Source organism: Phalacrocorax carbo, chromosome 1 (genome assembly GCF_963921805.1).
Source record: "Phalacrocorax carbo chromosome 1, bPhaCar2.1, whole genome shotgun sequence".
NCBI classification, from domain to species: Eukaryota; Metazoa; Chordata; class Aves; order Suliformes; family Phalacrocoracidae; genus Phalacrocorax; species Phalacrocorax carbo.
The window spans coordinates 153,609,172-153,625,661 of NC_087513.1; the positions used below are offsets into that span (position 1 = coordinate 153,609,172).

General features: G+C 47.3%; 1 protein-coding gene across 2 annotated transcripts in view; it reads left to right on the top strand.

The window, feature by feature from the left end:
- Nucleotides 1-236: 236 nt before the first annotated feature.
- The window catches only part of IRS2 (insulin receptor substrate 2), a 31,269-nt gene continuing 15,015 nt past the window's right edge, over nucleotides 237-16,490 (top strand). Inside the window, exons 1-2 of one of the 2 annotated variants that reach the window (XR_010371026.1) lie at nucleotides 237-4,276; nucleotides 5,633-6,201. Coding sequence is in view for 1 of the 2 variants with exons in the window: in XM_064440415.1 (XP_064296485.1) it covers nucleotides 748-4,276 (3,529 nt within the window). In the remaining variant the exon portion in view is untranslated. The remainder of the gene's footprint in view (nucleotides 4,277-5,632; nucleotides 6,202-16,490) is intronic. The other variant, XM_064440415.1, reaches the window with a different exon arrangement.

Below are 16,490 nucleotides of genomic sequence, written 5' to 3' on the forward strand. Positions count from 1 at the left end.
CCGTGCCCGCGCCCCCGGCACGCTCCTGGCTGCGCGCGCGGACGGGAGCGGCGGGCGGGGGGCGGGGGAGGCGGTCTCAGAGCGCCCGAGGGGGGCCGGAGGCTGTGGGCGGGAACGCGCCCGCCGAAGAGGGGCGGGAGGGGGGCGGAGGGGCAAGGCTGCCGCCGTCCAACGGTGTGGCGCCGCCTCGCACCCGAGGGCCCGCCCCGCCGTCCCATTGGCGGGCGGAGCCGTCCCTCGCGCGGCGCGGCGGCCAATGCGGGGCGGTGCCGCCGTCGGCCGCGCCCCGCCCCGTCTCGGTGTGTGAGCCTCTCGGTAAGGCGGCGGTCACGTGTTGTTTTGCTCTTTAGTTGGGGCACTCGGTGCGCGATGTGTTACTTACGGCGAAACTCCCGCCGGCGCCGGCAGCAGCCGCGGCGGCACCGCCACCACCGCCACCAGCAGCAGCAGCAGCAGCAGCGGCCGGGCAGCAGCGGCGCCGCCGGTACCCGAACCGGGGAGGACGCCGGGCGGCCGCCGGCAGCACCCGCTGCCTAGAGGCGACGGCGAGGACCCCGACTGCGGCTCCGGGCAGCCGCGCTCTTCCCGCGGAGGAATAACTTTATTTCACCCGCTTCCCCCCGTCCCTCTTTTTCTTTTTAAATTTTTATTTCCCCCCCGCGGCGCTCGGCCCCCAGCCCCGCTCGGCGGCGGCGGCGGCGGCGGCAGCGAGAGGAGCCGGGCGGCGCTCCCGCCGCGGGGCCGGGGATGGCGAGCCCCGCCGTGCTGGGGCTGCTGCCCCCCCTGAGCTCCCCGCCGGGCCCCAACCTGAACAACAACAACAACAACAACCAGGGCGTGAGGAAGTGCGGGTACCTGCGCAAGCAGAAGCACGGCCACAAGCGTTTCTTCGTGCTGCGGGGCCCGGGCGGCGGGGAGGAGGCGGGGGGCGCCCGGCTGGAGTACTACGAGAGCGAGAAGAAATGGAGGAACAAGTCCGGGGCGCCCAAGCGGGTGATCGCCCTGGACTCCTGCCTCAACATCAACAAGCGGGCGGACGCCAAGCACAAGTACCTCATCGCCCTCTACACCAAGGACGAGTACTTCGCCGTGGCGGCCGAGAACGAGCAGGAGCAGGAGGGCTGGTACCGGGCTCTCACCGACCTGCTGAACGAGGGCAAGGCGGCCTGCCAGGGGTCCCCCCACCGCCACCTCGCCTCCCCCTTCTCCGCCTCCTGCAGCGCCGCCGCCTCCCTGGCCGCCGCCGGCGAGGACCTCAACTACGGGCTCATCACCCCGGCCGCCGCTGCCTACCGGGAGGTCTGGCAGGTGACGCTGAAGCCCAAGGGCTTGGGGCAGAGCAAAAACCTCACCGGCGTCCACCGGCTCTGCCTGTCGGCCCGCACCATCGCCTTCGTCCGCCTCAACTGCGAGCTGCCCTCGGTCACGCTGCAGCTGATGAACATCCGCCGCTGCGGCCACTCCGACAGCTTCTTCTTCATCGAGGTGGGGCGCTCGGCGGCCACCGGCCCCGGCGAGCTCTGGATGCAGGCGGACGACTCGGTGGTGGCCCAGAACATCCACGAGACCATCCTGGAGGCCATGAAGGCGCTGAAGGAGCTGTCCGAGTTCCGGCCCCGCAGCAAGAGCCAGTCCTCCTCCTCCTCCTCCGGGGGGGCCGCCGGCGCCGGCGGCAGCGGCGCCTCCGCCACCCACCCCATCACCGTGCCCGGCCGCCGGCACCACCACCTGGTCAACCTGCCTCCCAGCCAGACCGGCCTCCTCCGCCGCTCCCGCACCGACAGCCTCGCCGCCGGCGCCGGCACCAAGTGCACGCCGTGCCGGGTGCGGACGGCCAGCGAGGGCGACGGCTGCCGGGTGGGCTCGGCGGCCGGCAGCCCCATGAGCCCGGGGCCCGTGCGGACCCCCCTCAGCCGCTCGCATACGCTTAGCAGCGGCGGCGGGGGCCGGCAGGCGGGCGGGAAGCTGCTGCCGGTGCTGGCCGGCGGCGGCCTGCCGAGCAGCCGCTCCATGTCCATGCCCGCCTCCCACTCGCCCCCCTCCGCCACCAGCCCCATCAGCCTCTCCTCCAGCAGCGGCCTCGGCTCCGAGCCTGCCCACCCGCACCACCCGCAGCGCCCGTCCAGCGGCAGCGCCTCCGTCTCCGGCTCGCCCAGCGACGCCGGCTTCATGTCCTTCGACGAGTACGGCTCCAGCCCGGGCGGCGACCTGCGGCCCTTCTCCTCCTCCTCCACCGCCAGCAACCGCAGCAACACCCCGGAGTCGGTGGCCGAGACACCCCCGGTGCGGGACCCCGGGGGCGGCACCGACCTCTACGGCTACATGGCGATGGAGCGGCCCCCGAGCGGCCGCCTCTGCTACCGGCCCTGCCCCGAGGCCGCCGCGGCCGACAGGGGCCATCGGAAGCGGACCTACTCGCTGACCACCCCGTGCCGGCAGCGGCCCGCCCCGCCGCACGTCTCCTCCGCCTCCCTCGACGAGTACACGCTGATGCGCGCCACCTTCGCCGGCAGCGCCGGCCGCCTCTTCCCCTCCTGCCACGCCGGGGCTTCCCCCAAAGTCACCTACACCCCCTACCCCGAGGACTACGGGGACATCGAGATCGGCTCCCACCGCAGCTCCGGCGGCAGCAGCACCAACCTGGGGCCTCCGCCGGCGGGGGGGCCAGGAGGAGGAGGAGGAGGAGGAGGAGGGGGAGAGGATGACGGCTACATGCCCATGACCCCCGGCGTGGCCTCAGCCTTAGGGCAGGGCAGCCGGGGCGGCGATGACTACATGCCCATGAGCCCCACCAGCGTGTCCGCCCCCAAGCAGATCCTGCAGCCCCGGGCGGGGGTGGGTGGCGGGTCCCCCGGGAACGGGAGCAGCTACAAGACCAGCTCGCCTGGGGAGAGCTCCCCCGATGATAGCGGGTACATGCGGATGTGGTGCGGCTCCAAGCTCTCCGTGGAGAGCTCGGACTCTGGGAGGCTGGCTAACGGCGACTATATCAATATGTCCCCTCGGGACCCCCAGCATGGGCCCCAGGCTCCCTCCCTCACCCCCCCCGACTTCTTCTTTGCCCCTTCGGGGCACGGGTCCAGCGAGCCCCCCAAGCCCGGCTGCTATTCGTACAGCTCCTTACCCCGCTCTTACAAGAGCCAGGGCCTGGCAAAGGACAGTGACCAGTACGTCTTCATGAACTCCCCGGGGAGGATGATCCCGGAGGAGGCAGCGTGCGGAGCGGGTCAGTCCCCCGCCAGCACCTTCGCCCCTTCCAGCCACACGGTGCCTTCGCCCCTGCGGCACAGCCGGACCGAGAGCTTCCTGAGCCAGCGGTGCCAGCGGGCGGCCCGGCCCAGCCGCCTCTCTCTGGAGACCTTGCGGACGATGCTGCCCAGCATGAATGAGCACCCTCTGCCGCCCGAGCCCAAGAGCCCTGGTGAATATATCAACATCGACTTCGGAGATGCTGCTGTCTATTCTCCCCCCTCGCTGCCTGCCGACAGCCCGGCCTCCTCCCTGGGCTCGGGCACGGGGCAGAGGCGTTCCCCTCTCTCTGACTACATGAACATTGACTTTGGGTCGCAGTCGCCCTCCCAGTCGGGCACGGTCTCAGTGGGCTCCCTGGAAGCGCTCTCCCCAGGCTCTTCCTCCAGCACCAGCCAGCCCGACGGGCGCTACCTGAAGGCAGCTGGGGGGGTGGCTTGTTCGTCCAGCCCGTCTGACGGCGGGGATTACACCGAGATGACCTTTGGCATGGCCACCACCCCACCCCAACCCATCACTCAGAAGCCGGAAAGTGCTCGGGTCACCAGCCCCACGGCTGGGGTGAAGAGGCTCACCCTCTCTGGGGTGGAGGCTTTCATTCTCTCCAGCCCTCCCCCAGATCCCAACCGGGGGGCCAAGGTCATCCGGGCGGATCCCCAGGGGCGCAGGAGGCACAGCTCGGAAACCTTCTCCTCCACCACCACTGTGACCCCCGTGTCCCCCTCCTTCGCGCACAATCCCAAACGGCACAACTCGGCCTCGGTGGAGAACGTGTCCCTCAGGAAAAGCGAAGGCCTGGAGGAGGAGCAGGGTAGCAGCCCCATGTGCCGGGAGACCTCGGCTGGCTTCCAGAACGGCCTCAACTACATCGCCATCGACGTGGTGGACGGCACCCTGGCAAACTGTGACAAAGCCAGGTCGAAAGCCAGGCACGTCCTGAATGGGGGCATCAACGGAGTGGAGATGAGCGCCTACGCCAGCATAGACTTTCTGTCTCACAACCTGAAGGAAGCGAGTGCTGTGAAAGGTGAGTAGCTACGTCCGACAGTGCCTGCCACGCGTGCTTTGTGCTTGGTGTTCGTTTCTCGCCGCGGGGTTGTGTTTTGTCGGGTAGGGCGCTATTCCTTCTTGCTTTCTTAAGAAGCTCTTTTTCTCCAACGCATCCTGTTAATAAACAGTCTTGGAGGAACTCGCTGGCTCTTTGTATGAGAGAAAAGTTTAATTTGGGGGTATTTCTTCATGTGTGAATTCTACTGTGCTGTTACTATGAGCGTATGCTTCTGGGTATCCAAAGAGAAGCTCATGTTTACACTGTTACTATGTTTGGGCTGTACTTCAGAGTTTTCTTATGTTAGATTTTGGAAAGTGTTTGGAAAATGTGACCAAAATAGTTTATGTTAATGCAGCTTCTAAACACTATTTAAAAACGTAAAATGATTGAGTTAAAAAACAGGATTTTTGGACTGAGGACATCAGATTACAAAAAAAAAAAAATCCTTGGCTCTGTAGCTGGGAAGGTCAATCATACCAAAATGAGAAGGATAAATTTAATATCTTGGTTTTGAAATACCTTATCTCTTGCAAAAGTTTTACAGTAAATCATGGTGAGCGTGGAATGTGGATTTTTTAAAAAAAAAAAAAAAAAAAAAAGAAAAAACTCTTTCCAGAAGTCACTATATGCATGGGGTGTTGCCTGTTGTATCGCAGATTTCACTTCGAGGCCCACCCTGTGGTGGCGTGTAACTACGTTCCAGCTGGCGGCTCAGTCCCAGCGCGAATGACCAGTTGGTTGGCGTGCTTTTCCATGGGTCGCAAATGCTGGGTCTTTCAAAGACAAAAGCAAAAGCAAACCGAAGAAATGTGAAACTTAGGACGCGAGAGGGTTTAGGTTTTAATTATGTAGCTGTTCCTTTGTTGAGGTGCTAGTTCTGCTGTTTTAAAAAGAAAAAAAGAAACAAACTTCCCCCCCCCCCCCCCCCCCCAAAGAAAGAAGAAGAAAAGCAACCGCCCCTTTTAGGGAGCGAGAATTTGTACACAGCTGAGGGCTGGTTGAGGAGGGCACAGAACAGCCAGTCTGTCAGGGATTAAAAGTTACCGATGAGACACCATGGGGGTTCTCTTTGCTGTTGGGTTTATGCAAGACGTGGTACTTTAAATCCGCAAGCGTATGTAGCTGCAATATATGTCTGTGGGTCTAGCTAGGTGAAAGGACGTACCGCCTAAAAGTAGTTGCTCGGGGGTGAAGAGGCGTTGCTTCTGCGTTCACAGTGCTGCTGGGGGCATCGGTAATAAGCAAACAGTTCGGTGTTGTTTTTATTTTTTTCCTTCTGTTTTCTTGGTAGCTAGTTGATTTTGAAGAAGAAAATATTTTCTCTTTTGATAGGAAGTACAGGAAGATGGAAAAGATGAGAGCTCCACCGTTTGCAGAGCAAGCTTTGAACCTAATTAAGACGAGAGGATTGTTGAATGAAATGTCAGAGTTTGAAAGGACGGACGCGTATTCTGAATGACTGCAAGGGTTGAGGGCAGAGCGTTATTTGTCTGTCGCTTCTGCTGTTGCTGGGGTCGTTTCCAGGACCCCGGTGGCCCGTCCCGGGTGCTGCGGTTCCCGCCCTCTGTGCCCCTCCCTCCCGGGCACCAGCAAACCATCGCCCCCCTTGCTTTGCAAACTGGTTTTGTGTTTGGGGTTTTTGTGTTTGTTAGGTTTTTTTTTAATTATTTTGCTGCCTTTTTTTTTTTTTTTTTTTTTACAAAAACGAGTAGTTTTTCTTAAGCCACCTACGGCCCCAACTGCAAACCAAGCCCCATGTTGGGAAAGAGCTATTTCCACAGCATTCCCCAAACTGCTGACCCTAAAGGGAGGGGAGGGTGGCAGGGGGAGGGGAGCGGGCACCAGTTACCAGGAAAACCTGGAGTGGATGGGAGCGCGGTCACCATCCCGGCGAAGAGCCGGTAAGAGCAGATAAGCAGAGGAGGAATGGACTGCTGTCCTTCCCATGCAGTAAACAAAAGGATAATGCAATATAATGCAATGATCGTAGCCGTGTTAATTTGGTATGTGGCGTACGGAGCGCACAGGTTCAGCTCTGCCATAGGGTTGTCAGAAGTGTGGTTTTAGGCTTGCCTTATTTTAATACTTAATCTACATGTGTATTTATTTTTCCTCTTTCCCGTAAGCTTTTAAACGCAGACCGTGTTGAGAAGCGTTGTGGGGAAGCTCGCTGAGATTTAATCTCCCTGTCGGAGGCGAGGCTGAGTTCCCCACCACCCGCCCCATGCCCCAGAGAGGCTCAGGGTTAGGGGGCTCAGGGATGGCGTGGCCAGTGTCGGGCCAAGGCAGTAAGGAAGGAAACTCACACGAGCATCATCAGTCCGCAGTGTGCAGGGTTAGGTACCAAGAACAGGGTTTTGGGTTCACTGCACTTCCTGGCAGGCAAACTAGGAAAGTCATGGCACAGGGAAGGAGAAGTATATCACAAAGGACTTTATCGGTGTTAAGTCAAATCAAGTCATGAACTTTTGCAAATTTCCCGGTTTCTCTTTTGGTTTTCATTGGGATTGCACACCAAAGTTTGTTTGCGGAAGGACTTCTGCCACTGTTTGGAAAGACCACCAAGTCTTATGCCAGTGTATTTGAATTTCAAACATTGTGGTGATTTGGGAGACTACTAAGAATTTCCTGTTTTACAGATAAACACGTATGCAGTTTAAAGAAAACTGTATTTTGAGCATAAGTAAGATTATTTTAACACAGTAGTAATTGAGGTAGATTTGAGAGAACCTAACTTTGTAAGAATTAATGGTTTGCACAAGAGGTAGCTTATATATATCAGCGTTGTTTACTTAGTTGTTTGCAATTTTTTCAAATTGTGCTTTTAACTGTATTAGCAAAGTGAGAGACTCTACGTCTTCAAAACTCCCCCCAAAACCAAGAGAGGTTTCTAGCATTTTTAAAACAATGGAGAATTCGCATATATTTAATATTTAGACCAGGAGAATCTTGGAGATACAGGGTATACAAACAAGGTCCTTGTAATTAACCTTCTCAATATACTAAATTTTTTGTAAAATACATGTAAAAAAAAAAAACAGTTTGAATTCTCCCTGAAGGTCTGTAGTAGTAGATGTGTTTTCGTGTGGAGAATTGACTTAAGGGAAATTATTTGTGTCATTTAAAGGTGGCTGGTTTTACAAGTAGGTGGTCTGTCTGCTATCAGTAACTTGCCTCTGCTTTAGGGAGTGCTGTGCTTTTGGAAATCTCTGTCCATATTATCCTGTCGTGGCAAGAGCAAGCGAGTGCATCCACAACTGCTGGCAAAACAGAAAAATTAAAAGGTTGCTCAAAATTATCGGTTCGTTTAGTTTTACTGTGTTCTGAAAGTGTGCAAATATTTAAGAACTGGATAAACACTTGCCTTCCTCTGATGTGTAAATAAAATAATGCTGTCACTGGTTGGTTGGTTAAAACTTGTTACTTGCTGATAATTAGCCTTTGTTCTTAAATGATGACCGCTTTTTTGCTTCAAAACGTGTGAACTGTGTATGGTTTTTATTATTTATGGAGACATTTACACTCATTTTTCTCATATAGTGTAAGTTATTTATTCCAGTATATTTATGGCAGATTACACCAGATAATGATGTGACTTTTTATGGTGGATCTTAGTTCTGTTGAAGTCCAGTGGGAGTTTTGTGTCTATTTTGGTGGGGTTAAGATTTTACCCTTTGTGTGTAATACTGAAATTGTTACGTAAAATTCCCATTGAATTTAGTGGGTGTGTAATGGGGAATTTTGCTTAATTGAAAACACCAGACTTGGGTGGGTTATCTTTGATTTTGTTTTCTTTTCCATTAACAAAATGCTCTCTGACTTGTAAATGGTTCTAGTAGATGGTCTAGTTTTCTAAAATTGAACAGATACTATGTGTAATGGTGCAGAAAAAACTGAGGGTTGTTTTCCTCCTGTGTTAATTTCTTTTGTCTTGATTTATTTCAAGAACTCATCATCTGTAATGCATCTACTTAACAGCAAAATAAGGTGATTTTTGATAAGAATGACCCCCCTGCCTTGTCAATTAGCTCTTACTTTTGTGAGGGTTTTATGATTGCACCTAAACAATAAAAAGCCTATCTTAAGAAATCTCTTCCTGTGTCTTTCTAATGGCATTTTAGATTATTGAAGACATAACTCTTGTTTCCTTTTTATTTGGGATTACTTTGCACAGTGAGTTATTTTGGGTTTTTCTCTCATCTAACATGCCAACCAACTGCCATAAAGTTTGATTCTCAGAGAAGGATGAGGATGTTTAACTGTCTCTTCAACAACCTTGTATTCATTTTAAAATGACTTCTTAAAAGTATTGAAAGAGCTATATGCTGTGTTAGAAATCTATACATCTTCTAAAGTCTGTCTTTGAATAAATTAGTTGTAGTAGTTTCTCTTACTGATTAGTTTTCTGCTGTTCGCTTTGATGTTCTCACAGAACTTAACTACTTCTAATACCTTACATGGTTTTTTGTTTGTTCGTTTGTTTTTAACCTCTTACGCTCAGAATTAAAAATTTGAGCTTTTCTTTTACAACCTCTAGAAATTCACTTGTCCCTCAGGTTGCGTTGTACAGCTGACCAAACCAAAATGGTTAGGTCTGAACCTGGCAGTGCCACTCCTGAAACATGAAATGTAAACTGAAGTTATCTGAGATTGAATGAAGCCTTTGATATTTAAAATTATGTTGATTAGACGGATGTCAGCTTTTTACAAACAGATAGAATATTAAAAGGCGTAACTTCTATTAGACTTTTATTTTGCTTTATACTCTAAATTATGTTTTGCTATACTGCTCATAGAAAGAATGTCATGATTACTTTGAGTCATTTAAGATAAATTGTTATAGACCAAGTTGAATGGTGGGTTTGTTCTAAAATGAACCAGTACAGTCATTGCTCAAGGCAGAGGAAATGCTTAGGTCGATGATTGCTTCTGATTACTTGATTTCTTTCGAGATAGCTACAGAGACTAACGTTTGCTTGTAAGTAAAGTGGATAAAGGAATGTTTGAACAGAAAGAGTATTAGGACATGTTTTATACATTTTTTGGTTGTTTTGTGTTTTTTAATGAGAGAATAACACGGATTTCTTTACACTTGATTTACTATTATTTTTGAATAGCATTAATTACGCTGGAATGCTGAAGTGGTTTAAAAGTTGAAACACAGAAAGCATCCACAGAAAAATTAAGCTAGAGTTGGTGTATATAATCTAACAGTCCTCCCTATTCAGCAGTTAAATGGCAACATAGGTACATCCAGGTATCTCCTATTTATATCAGATTTTCTCTAAGGCACCATTAATATGTTTCTTTTTAAAGTAATAAACACATAAAGAAATTGCTGTATCTGGGGTCTCGTTTTTTTCCCAATTCGTTGAGGAAATGCCTTTGTATGCTTTTTGTATGCCTTTGTACTGGTCGTCCATACGTTTTCTCTTTGTCTAGGTGTGTTGTATATTAGTCGTTGATATACTCGAGCAGAGTTTGTGAAAGTTTTAACGCTATGTTGGTGCATTGTGTATAACAGCGATTTAAAGTGACTATAGTGACTGATTTGATAAATTAGGCCATGTAATCGTGAGAGTTTCACAACTCTGGTTTTTTTTTTTTGTTGTAGTTTCTTACAGTGTTTGCTTGGAAGCGATCTTGGAAGTGATGGAAATCAGTAGCATCCCTTGAGTTTTTAGAAGACATTCTAGTGACCCCAAAGTTCAGATATGTTTTGTTTGTGTGTCTGTTGTCTGGCATGTAGTTATTTTTAGAGTTTTTGTGCGTATGTATGTAGGGGGTCAAGAGTGGCAGCCTTGAAAAGCCAAGTTCAGCTGAGCAGTCCCCTTGCTGCTGGTTGTTGAAAAGGCTGGTTTTCCTCCTGCAGCCTTTCCAGAGGAAAACTTCCCTTGGTTGTTTTGGTTTTTTTTTTACACTTTTGTTTGTCTCAACTGCCTTTAGCTCTCCAGTGTGTGGGCATCTTGGGTTAGTCAGTCTGCCAGGCACTCTTGAGAACCAGCAGCAGTAAACAGAGCCAGCAAGGGTGACTGCTCCCATGTTTTTTAAATGCACGTTATAAAATGGCACCAATTTTCCCCTGCATCTCTGTCAGCTATAGAGGAAACCAGGATTACTGGTTTAGATTGTATTTGCAATTCCCACACTAATTTAGGTAGGATGAATCCCTTAGTTGTAAGGTTGTATTTGTATTTAAAGCAAGCTTTTAAGGCTTAGGTATTCCAAGCCTGATCCAAACCAGAGAAATCAATGTAAGGATTGCATCCTTACAGTGGCTGACCTAGAAATACACTTCATGGAGTGTTAAAGTCCTAATACATATCTGAGGCTCACTGAAAGGCAGCAGTAGGTGTAATCTGTGTGGTGCCAGTTAGACAGTCATGAATAACTTTCCTGAAGAATAGGTATGATCGCAGCGACTAGTCTGGTAAATGAGTGCATGTTTGCATGGAGTTGAGCTGCTGCTTGGTAGCTGAGGTGAAAAATGGACCTCTAAACTAATACTGTTTAGAAAAGATGTTCAGTCTGATGATGAGAAATCCCTTCAGATGAAGATTTAAAGGACCGAAGACAATACTTGGAGTTCTGTTACTACCCAGGGTGTTACACTTTAAATTTTTTTTAAACAATTATTATCCGTTTTTTTTAATCAGTGATGATGTCCCAAAATTGTGAACAGGTGTATCAAAAATAGTAATTTAAATAAATGCAATTCTTGTGCACAGCAAAGGGCAGTACACTTCGTAAAGAGGTACATTAAAAGTTAACAGAGGGGAAATACTTTCCAAAATAAACACGGTTAATACTAGGGTGGGTTTTTTTGTTTGTTCTCAAATCCAGATTTGTCTGTCTCAGTTAAACAGAAGTTACTTTACAGTGTGCCTTTTAGCTCAGTAAGTCAATCACAGAAATAGTTAAGAATAAAAACCCAACCCAAGCCCCAGACCTAAGCCCCCACCTCTGCTGGTAGCATCTATATTGCAGAAAAGTAATGCAATAGCTTGATTCCATAGATTAGGAATGATTCAGTGTTTTGTTTACATTATTTGTCAATCTCTTCAGCATCCTAGAGGAGAACACTTCCTTCCTGGCAGATGGCTGCCCCAGGGCCATGCACCTGCCATTACAAGCACTACGCACTAGTAATCTACCCCAGCATCGCTGTTGACAAGAGGCTGATGATTGGAGACTGTCTGCCTGACAGCCTAAACAAAATAGGAACATATTTGTCCTTCAGCAAGGGTCTGAGAGATCTTAGGGAGGACAGTCAGGACAGTACACTGCAGAATCATAATGGAATTTAATTTAGACCTCTTTGGGACGTGTCTGTAGTGCGAGCCACTTTTAAGATAATGATGCTGCAGAAAGCGAACAATGTCTCAAAGAAGGGATTTTCTGTTTCTCTGGCGGAGCGATAGCCGACTTCATATTAATAGCTCTGTGTCGGTGGGAGGAAGGCTTGCGTGACTTAGCTGGCCGTGCCACAGTCCTCTGCAGCAGAGTCTGCCCTCGCTGGAAGCAGGGGGTCGGGCGTACTTGCACAGGGCTCTGATTTGTGCTGGTAAATGGGGCCAAAGCCCCATTTAAAAGTCAGAATGTCTCTTTAACTGTTTGAGTGGTGTGTTTGGTGCTTGCATAATGCATTCCTGTTTCAGTAATATGATTGGTAATATTATATGTTTTTATTATGTCATTAGGCTGGGATCCCGTATTTTATCTTTTGTTTATTTCTCTTACGCATTTATGTGTGTTTGCTTTTCTTCTTTGAAATGAGCGTGGGTGACGTTTCTAGGGGATGCTACCCAAGGCGAGGGTATCTTTGAAGTAGGCCAGGATGTTCTTTGCTAAATTTAAAAACTCCCCAAATATTACCCAGAGTTTGTAGAGTATTAAGCAGGATTAACGTGACGCACGGATTAGACATTGTTGAGCAGCTTGTTTTTGTTTGAAGGGGTCAGAAATGGAGGCACTGGGCCTTTAGTGTGGTGCCAAAATAGCAATCTTGCTGATACCAGAAGCAGCAGAAGTTTATTAGAAACGGTAGAGCACAGTGGAGAATTTTTCCGAGCTTTTCCAAGTGATGCTTTAGAAATTTGTTTGATATGTACTGTGATGATGACTGTAAGGTATGAAACTCATTGTTCCATTGGGTCTCAGTTTCCAGATCTGTTTCACAGATACTTTAGACTAAGAACAACACTGTAAGTGCAACTTGAGGCAGAGGACTTTGCTTCTCTTTAGTCAAAGACAAATCAATAAATCATTCCAGTAACAGTGGGGAAATCATGTCAATGAAATGAGATCTAAGCAGTTTTTGATTTGCCTCTTGCATTTGGTCCTCCCAGGCAGTATATACAGTTCTAATGTCCAGTTTAACCCCTCATTAAATTTCATAGCATTGTGAAGCTAATGTATGGAATGAGAATTTGGAAGACTTTTTTTTCTTTGGATCTAGGCTTTTGCTCACCAGAAGTCACAAGATTGATTTAACAAGATGCCTGTCAGTCTTTTGGGGAGGAGTTGAGCTTAACTCTTACATAGGAGACAGTAGTGTTAAACAGTTGCTCAAAACCAAGAAAACAATAATGATGCTGGCTTAGTCTGCCTTCACTGATGGAGATAACAGAGGCTATAGAAAGTTATTCGCAATAACTGGTAACGCTACATTTTATTTAGCATTACTTAAATGAGAATTGAACTGACAGATGGATGCAAACCTCATCAGTTTTCTAGTTAATGCCAAACCCTTTTACATCACCAGGTTGACTGCTTCAACTATAGTGGTGTCTCCAGTGCTTGAATTACTGAGAAGTTATGGTATGAATTTCTTCTTTAGACTTTTTACCAGTTTCTCTGATGCTGATTTTTTTTCAAAAACTCCAGTGAGTGGTTTTAGTTTACTTTAAAATGCAGACGAAATGTCAGCTGACACACCTAATCAAAATATTCACTGATACCCAGAAAAAGACTTCTCGTGAGGGAATTATGAGACTTGGACAAGGAAGGTGGAAGTAAAATTTTTCTGTAAGGCAGTTGCACTTGGTTGTATTATAACATTGTTCATTTTGACAACATAAACATTTGGAAAAGTTGGACTTGCATCTTTTACAACAGGTTTCAGTCCTGAGCAATTACTTCTGTCAAAATAATGAAATATAACCATAACAACACTGTCTCTTTAACATAACAAAAATAAGTTATGATTTTGTTGTAAAAATTTTGTACAAAAACTATTGATACAGGTTTGTGATGGTGATGAATATTAAAGTTGTTTGTGAACTATGAAAAGTCACCTTATGATAAAATTATTTACAACTAATTAGTTTTGGTCGAACATAAAATTTTGAACGCTTATGTTTGGATTTGGAATCAAACTTGTACAAGTTAACGCAAGGGTACATAATTCCCTCAGTTGTGAAGTTATATAATTAATGCTCATGACTTTACCAATAGTTACTGAGAAATTACTAGGTGGAGGAGCGTTAGGAGTAAACATACATATATGATCCTGAGGCACAGAATACTTGAGAGAGTTGGCTATAAACTTAAAATAGTTAGTACTTATGACTTTATAATCCCAATAGTCTAGCAGTTACTCTCCCAAATACCAGCAAGAGATTCTAACGTGCACCGATGAGTGCTAGGATAACATTGCTTTCTTTTGGATATCTACAGAAAGGTAACTTATTACACTGTTCTGTTTTAATCTTTAAATGTCAAATGAAAGTCCTGTCAAGATAAGCTTTTAACTTTAACCATAACTGGTGTATTTTTAAATAAATAGTAGATTGCGTGGGTTCTGAATAAATAAATTGGTAGTACTCAGTTGTTGAATGCTAGCCAGTAGGATGATTTCCAGATACAAATGCACCGATGTATTTGAGCACTGTAAGAGATTTCTAGTCCAGGACCTCTCTTGATTTTTTTTTCTGTTAGTATGAATGTTCAAGTGACAGTAAACTGAAAGCTTTGTAAGATAAGGTGACACGAGATAGTTCATCTGTTATTAAAAAAAACCAAAAGGACGGAGCTTCTTCATTCGACTCTGGAGGCAAAATTCCAGTAAGTTCTGCTGAAGATGTCCAAACAATAGAAAAATAAGTCTTCTATTGTATGTTTATTTATTAACTGTATGTTAAATTTCTTCTTTGCAATCTTTTAATATTTTTTATCATGTAAACCCATTGTTTTATTGGACGTTGAAGTGGCTCTTTTTACTCATTGGTGTAGCTATGGTTTTGTGCCTCTGTGTGTGTACCTGAGTAACATCTTCATTTTGCTTCTGTAATCAAAGAAGCATGGTATGTCCCAAAATATATTAACTCATTATTTGCGTCAGAAACAAACAAAGCAAAATATTACCTGGAAGAAGGGAATAATGTGTATTTGATACCTAAAAGCCTGTCGTCTCATCAGTTAAAAAAAGCACCGTGCTAAAAAGAATTATATTCAGTAGCTGTCAGTTAATCCAGGAGCAGGAAACTTTCCACATTCTGTGATTTAGTTTAGGAGGAGCACTGGAAATAAGTGGTACCCCTGTTAGTACAGGATATAGCATAGTGGGGCTATGACTGTAACTGTCAGAATGAACAGCATTGCCATCTGTCTTGTAATCTGAAATTCTGCTTCTTTATTGGACTGGATGCCACCGGAGGTTTTTGTTTCCTAGTACTTGTGTTTGTCTTGGTGTATATGGTGGCACCTTTCTTAAACTTCTCCTCTGCTTCTGTAATGTGGTAACTCTTAATTTGACAGAGATTTCCAAGATTTTTCACAGCAGCAATGAAATATTAATAGGGAGGCTTGGAACCATTTTTCTTCTTTCTCATGGATTGTCTAGATCCTGTTTTGGGCCATTTGTGTCCACGTAATATCTTTCTGAAATAGTAATAATTAATTACTTGAATTAATTTTTTCAATGTACTTTAATTAAAAATAGCTACTGGAAATAAGGACCTCTGCTACAGTATAAAGTAGTTTGTGGACTGTAATTTGGAAAGCTGTGATGTGGAGAAACCAGTCATTTACAGCCTGTTCATGTTGGGTTTATGTTTATGTGTTTTGCGGACATGCTTAAGTGATTTTGCCCAAGTCCTATTCCTGCTGTATAGGAAAGTGTATCTCTGGTCTCTTTTCTCAAACATAGATTTAATATGGCTTTTTCTTTTTTTTACTTGAGAGACTTTTTTTGATGACTGTTGGAGAGGCTGAGGCATCAAAGTGGAAGACACTGTCAAAATTGTTGCATCTTTTATTAGTGCCTCAGGTTCGTTGGTTGGTTCTTCCTCCTTGTAAACAGGTATCTTGTGATTGCTGCAGAAAAGTTTCAGTAGGATTGTTTCGCACAGGTGGGATGGGATTATTTGCAAACCGAGGGAGGTATTCCAGAGGAGGCCATTTATCTGTGTTTTTCCTAACAGGTTTTGTGGAGTTCAGCTGTGCTGGGCTCCTGTTTTGGTCTGATGGCCACAAGTATAATGGAAAGGCAGAAATATCTTCTTCTGAGGCCACAGGATGACCACAGGACTCTGAAATCTATGGGGACCTTAATGTAGGTGTGCTGAGTGAAGCTGCTTAATGCCTTCTGCCTTGCAGACACCAGCATAGGTGTCCGCAGTATGTCCTAAGGGTCCGTGTTGCTGTTTTGGACTTCCACATATATGGTGGGTTTTTTCATCTAGCCCAGGGTTCTTGCATTTTAAGTAGAACTGAGAGGTTTGGGCCAGTCTGCAGACACCTTGTTTGAACCTTACTAGGAGCCTACTGAAACAGTCCTCTTAAAATAAGGATCTGGCGTCCATAAGGGGTCACTAGAAGGATTCAGGTGCCTTTTAATTATTGAAGAGGTTGGTCAAAGCCAGACTTGGAGATTGGCACAAACCTGTCTTCCCTGACTACAGAGAGAGCCTATATGCTTGGCATAAGTAGAACATATAACCTCCAAGGGTCTGTATCTTGTGAGATCAGTCTTGCTGTGTGGATTCTATTTTAAGCAGAAGGACTTGAAATGAGACCGACATTCATATGTGGATCAGCTGGCGTAGCTAAGTATTCCTGCCTGACCTGGACTGTACTCTAGTTAGTTGATGATGTATTGTACTTGTTTGGTAAATGTGAAATTAAAAGGGATTTGTGTTTTCTCTAGCTATGCAGCTGCTGCACTGTTGGCTGAAAGCTTTTCCGTATA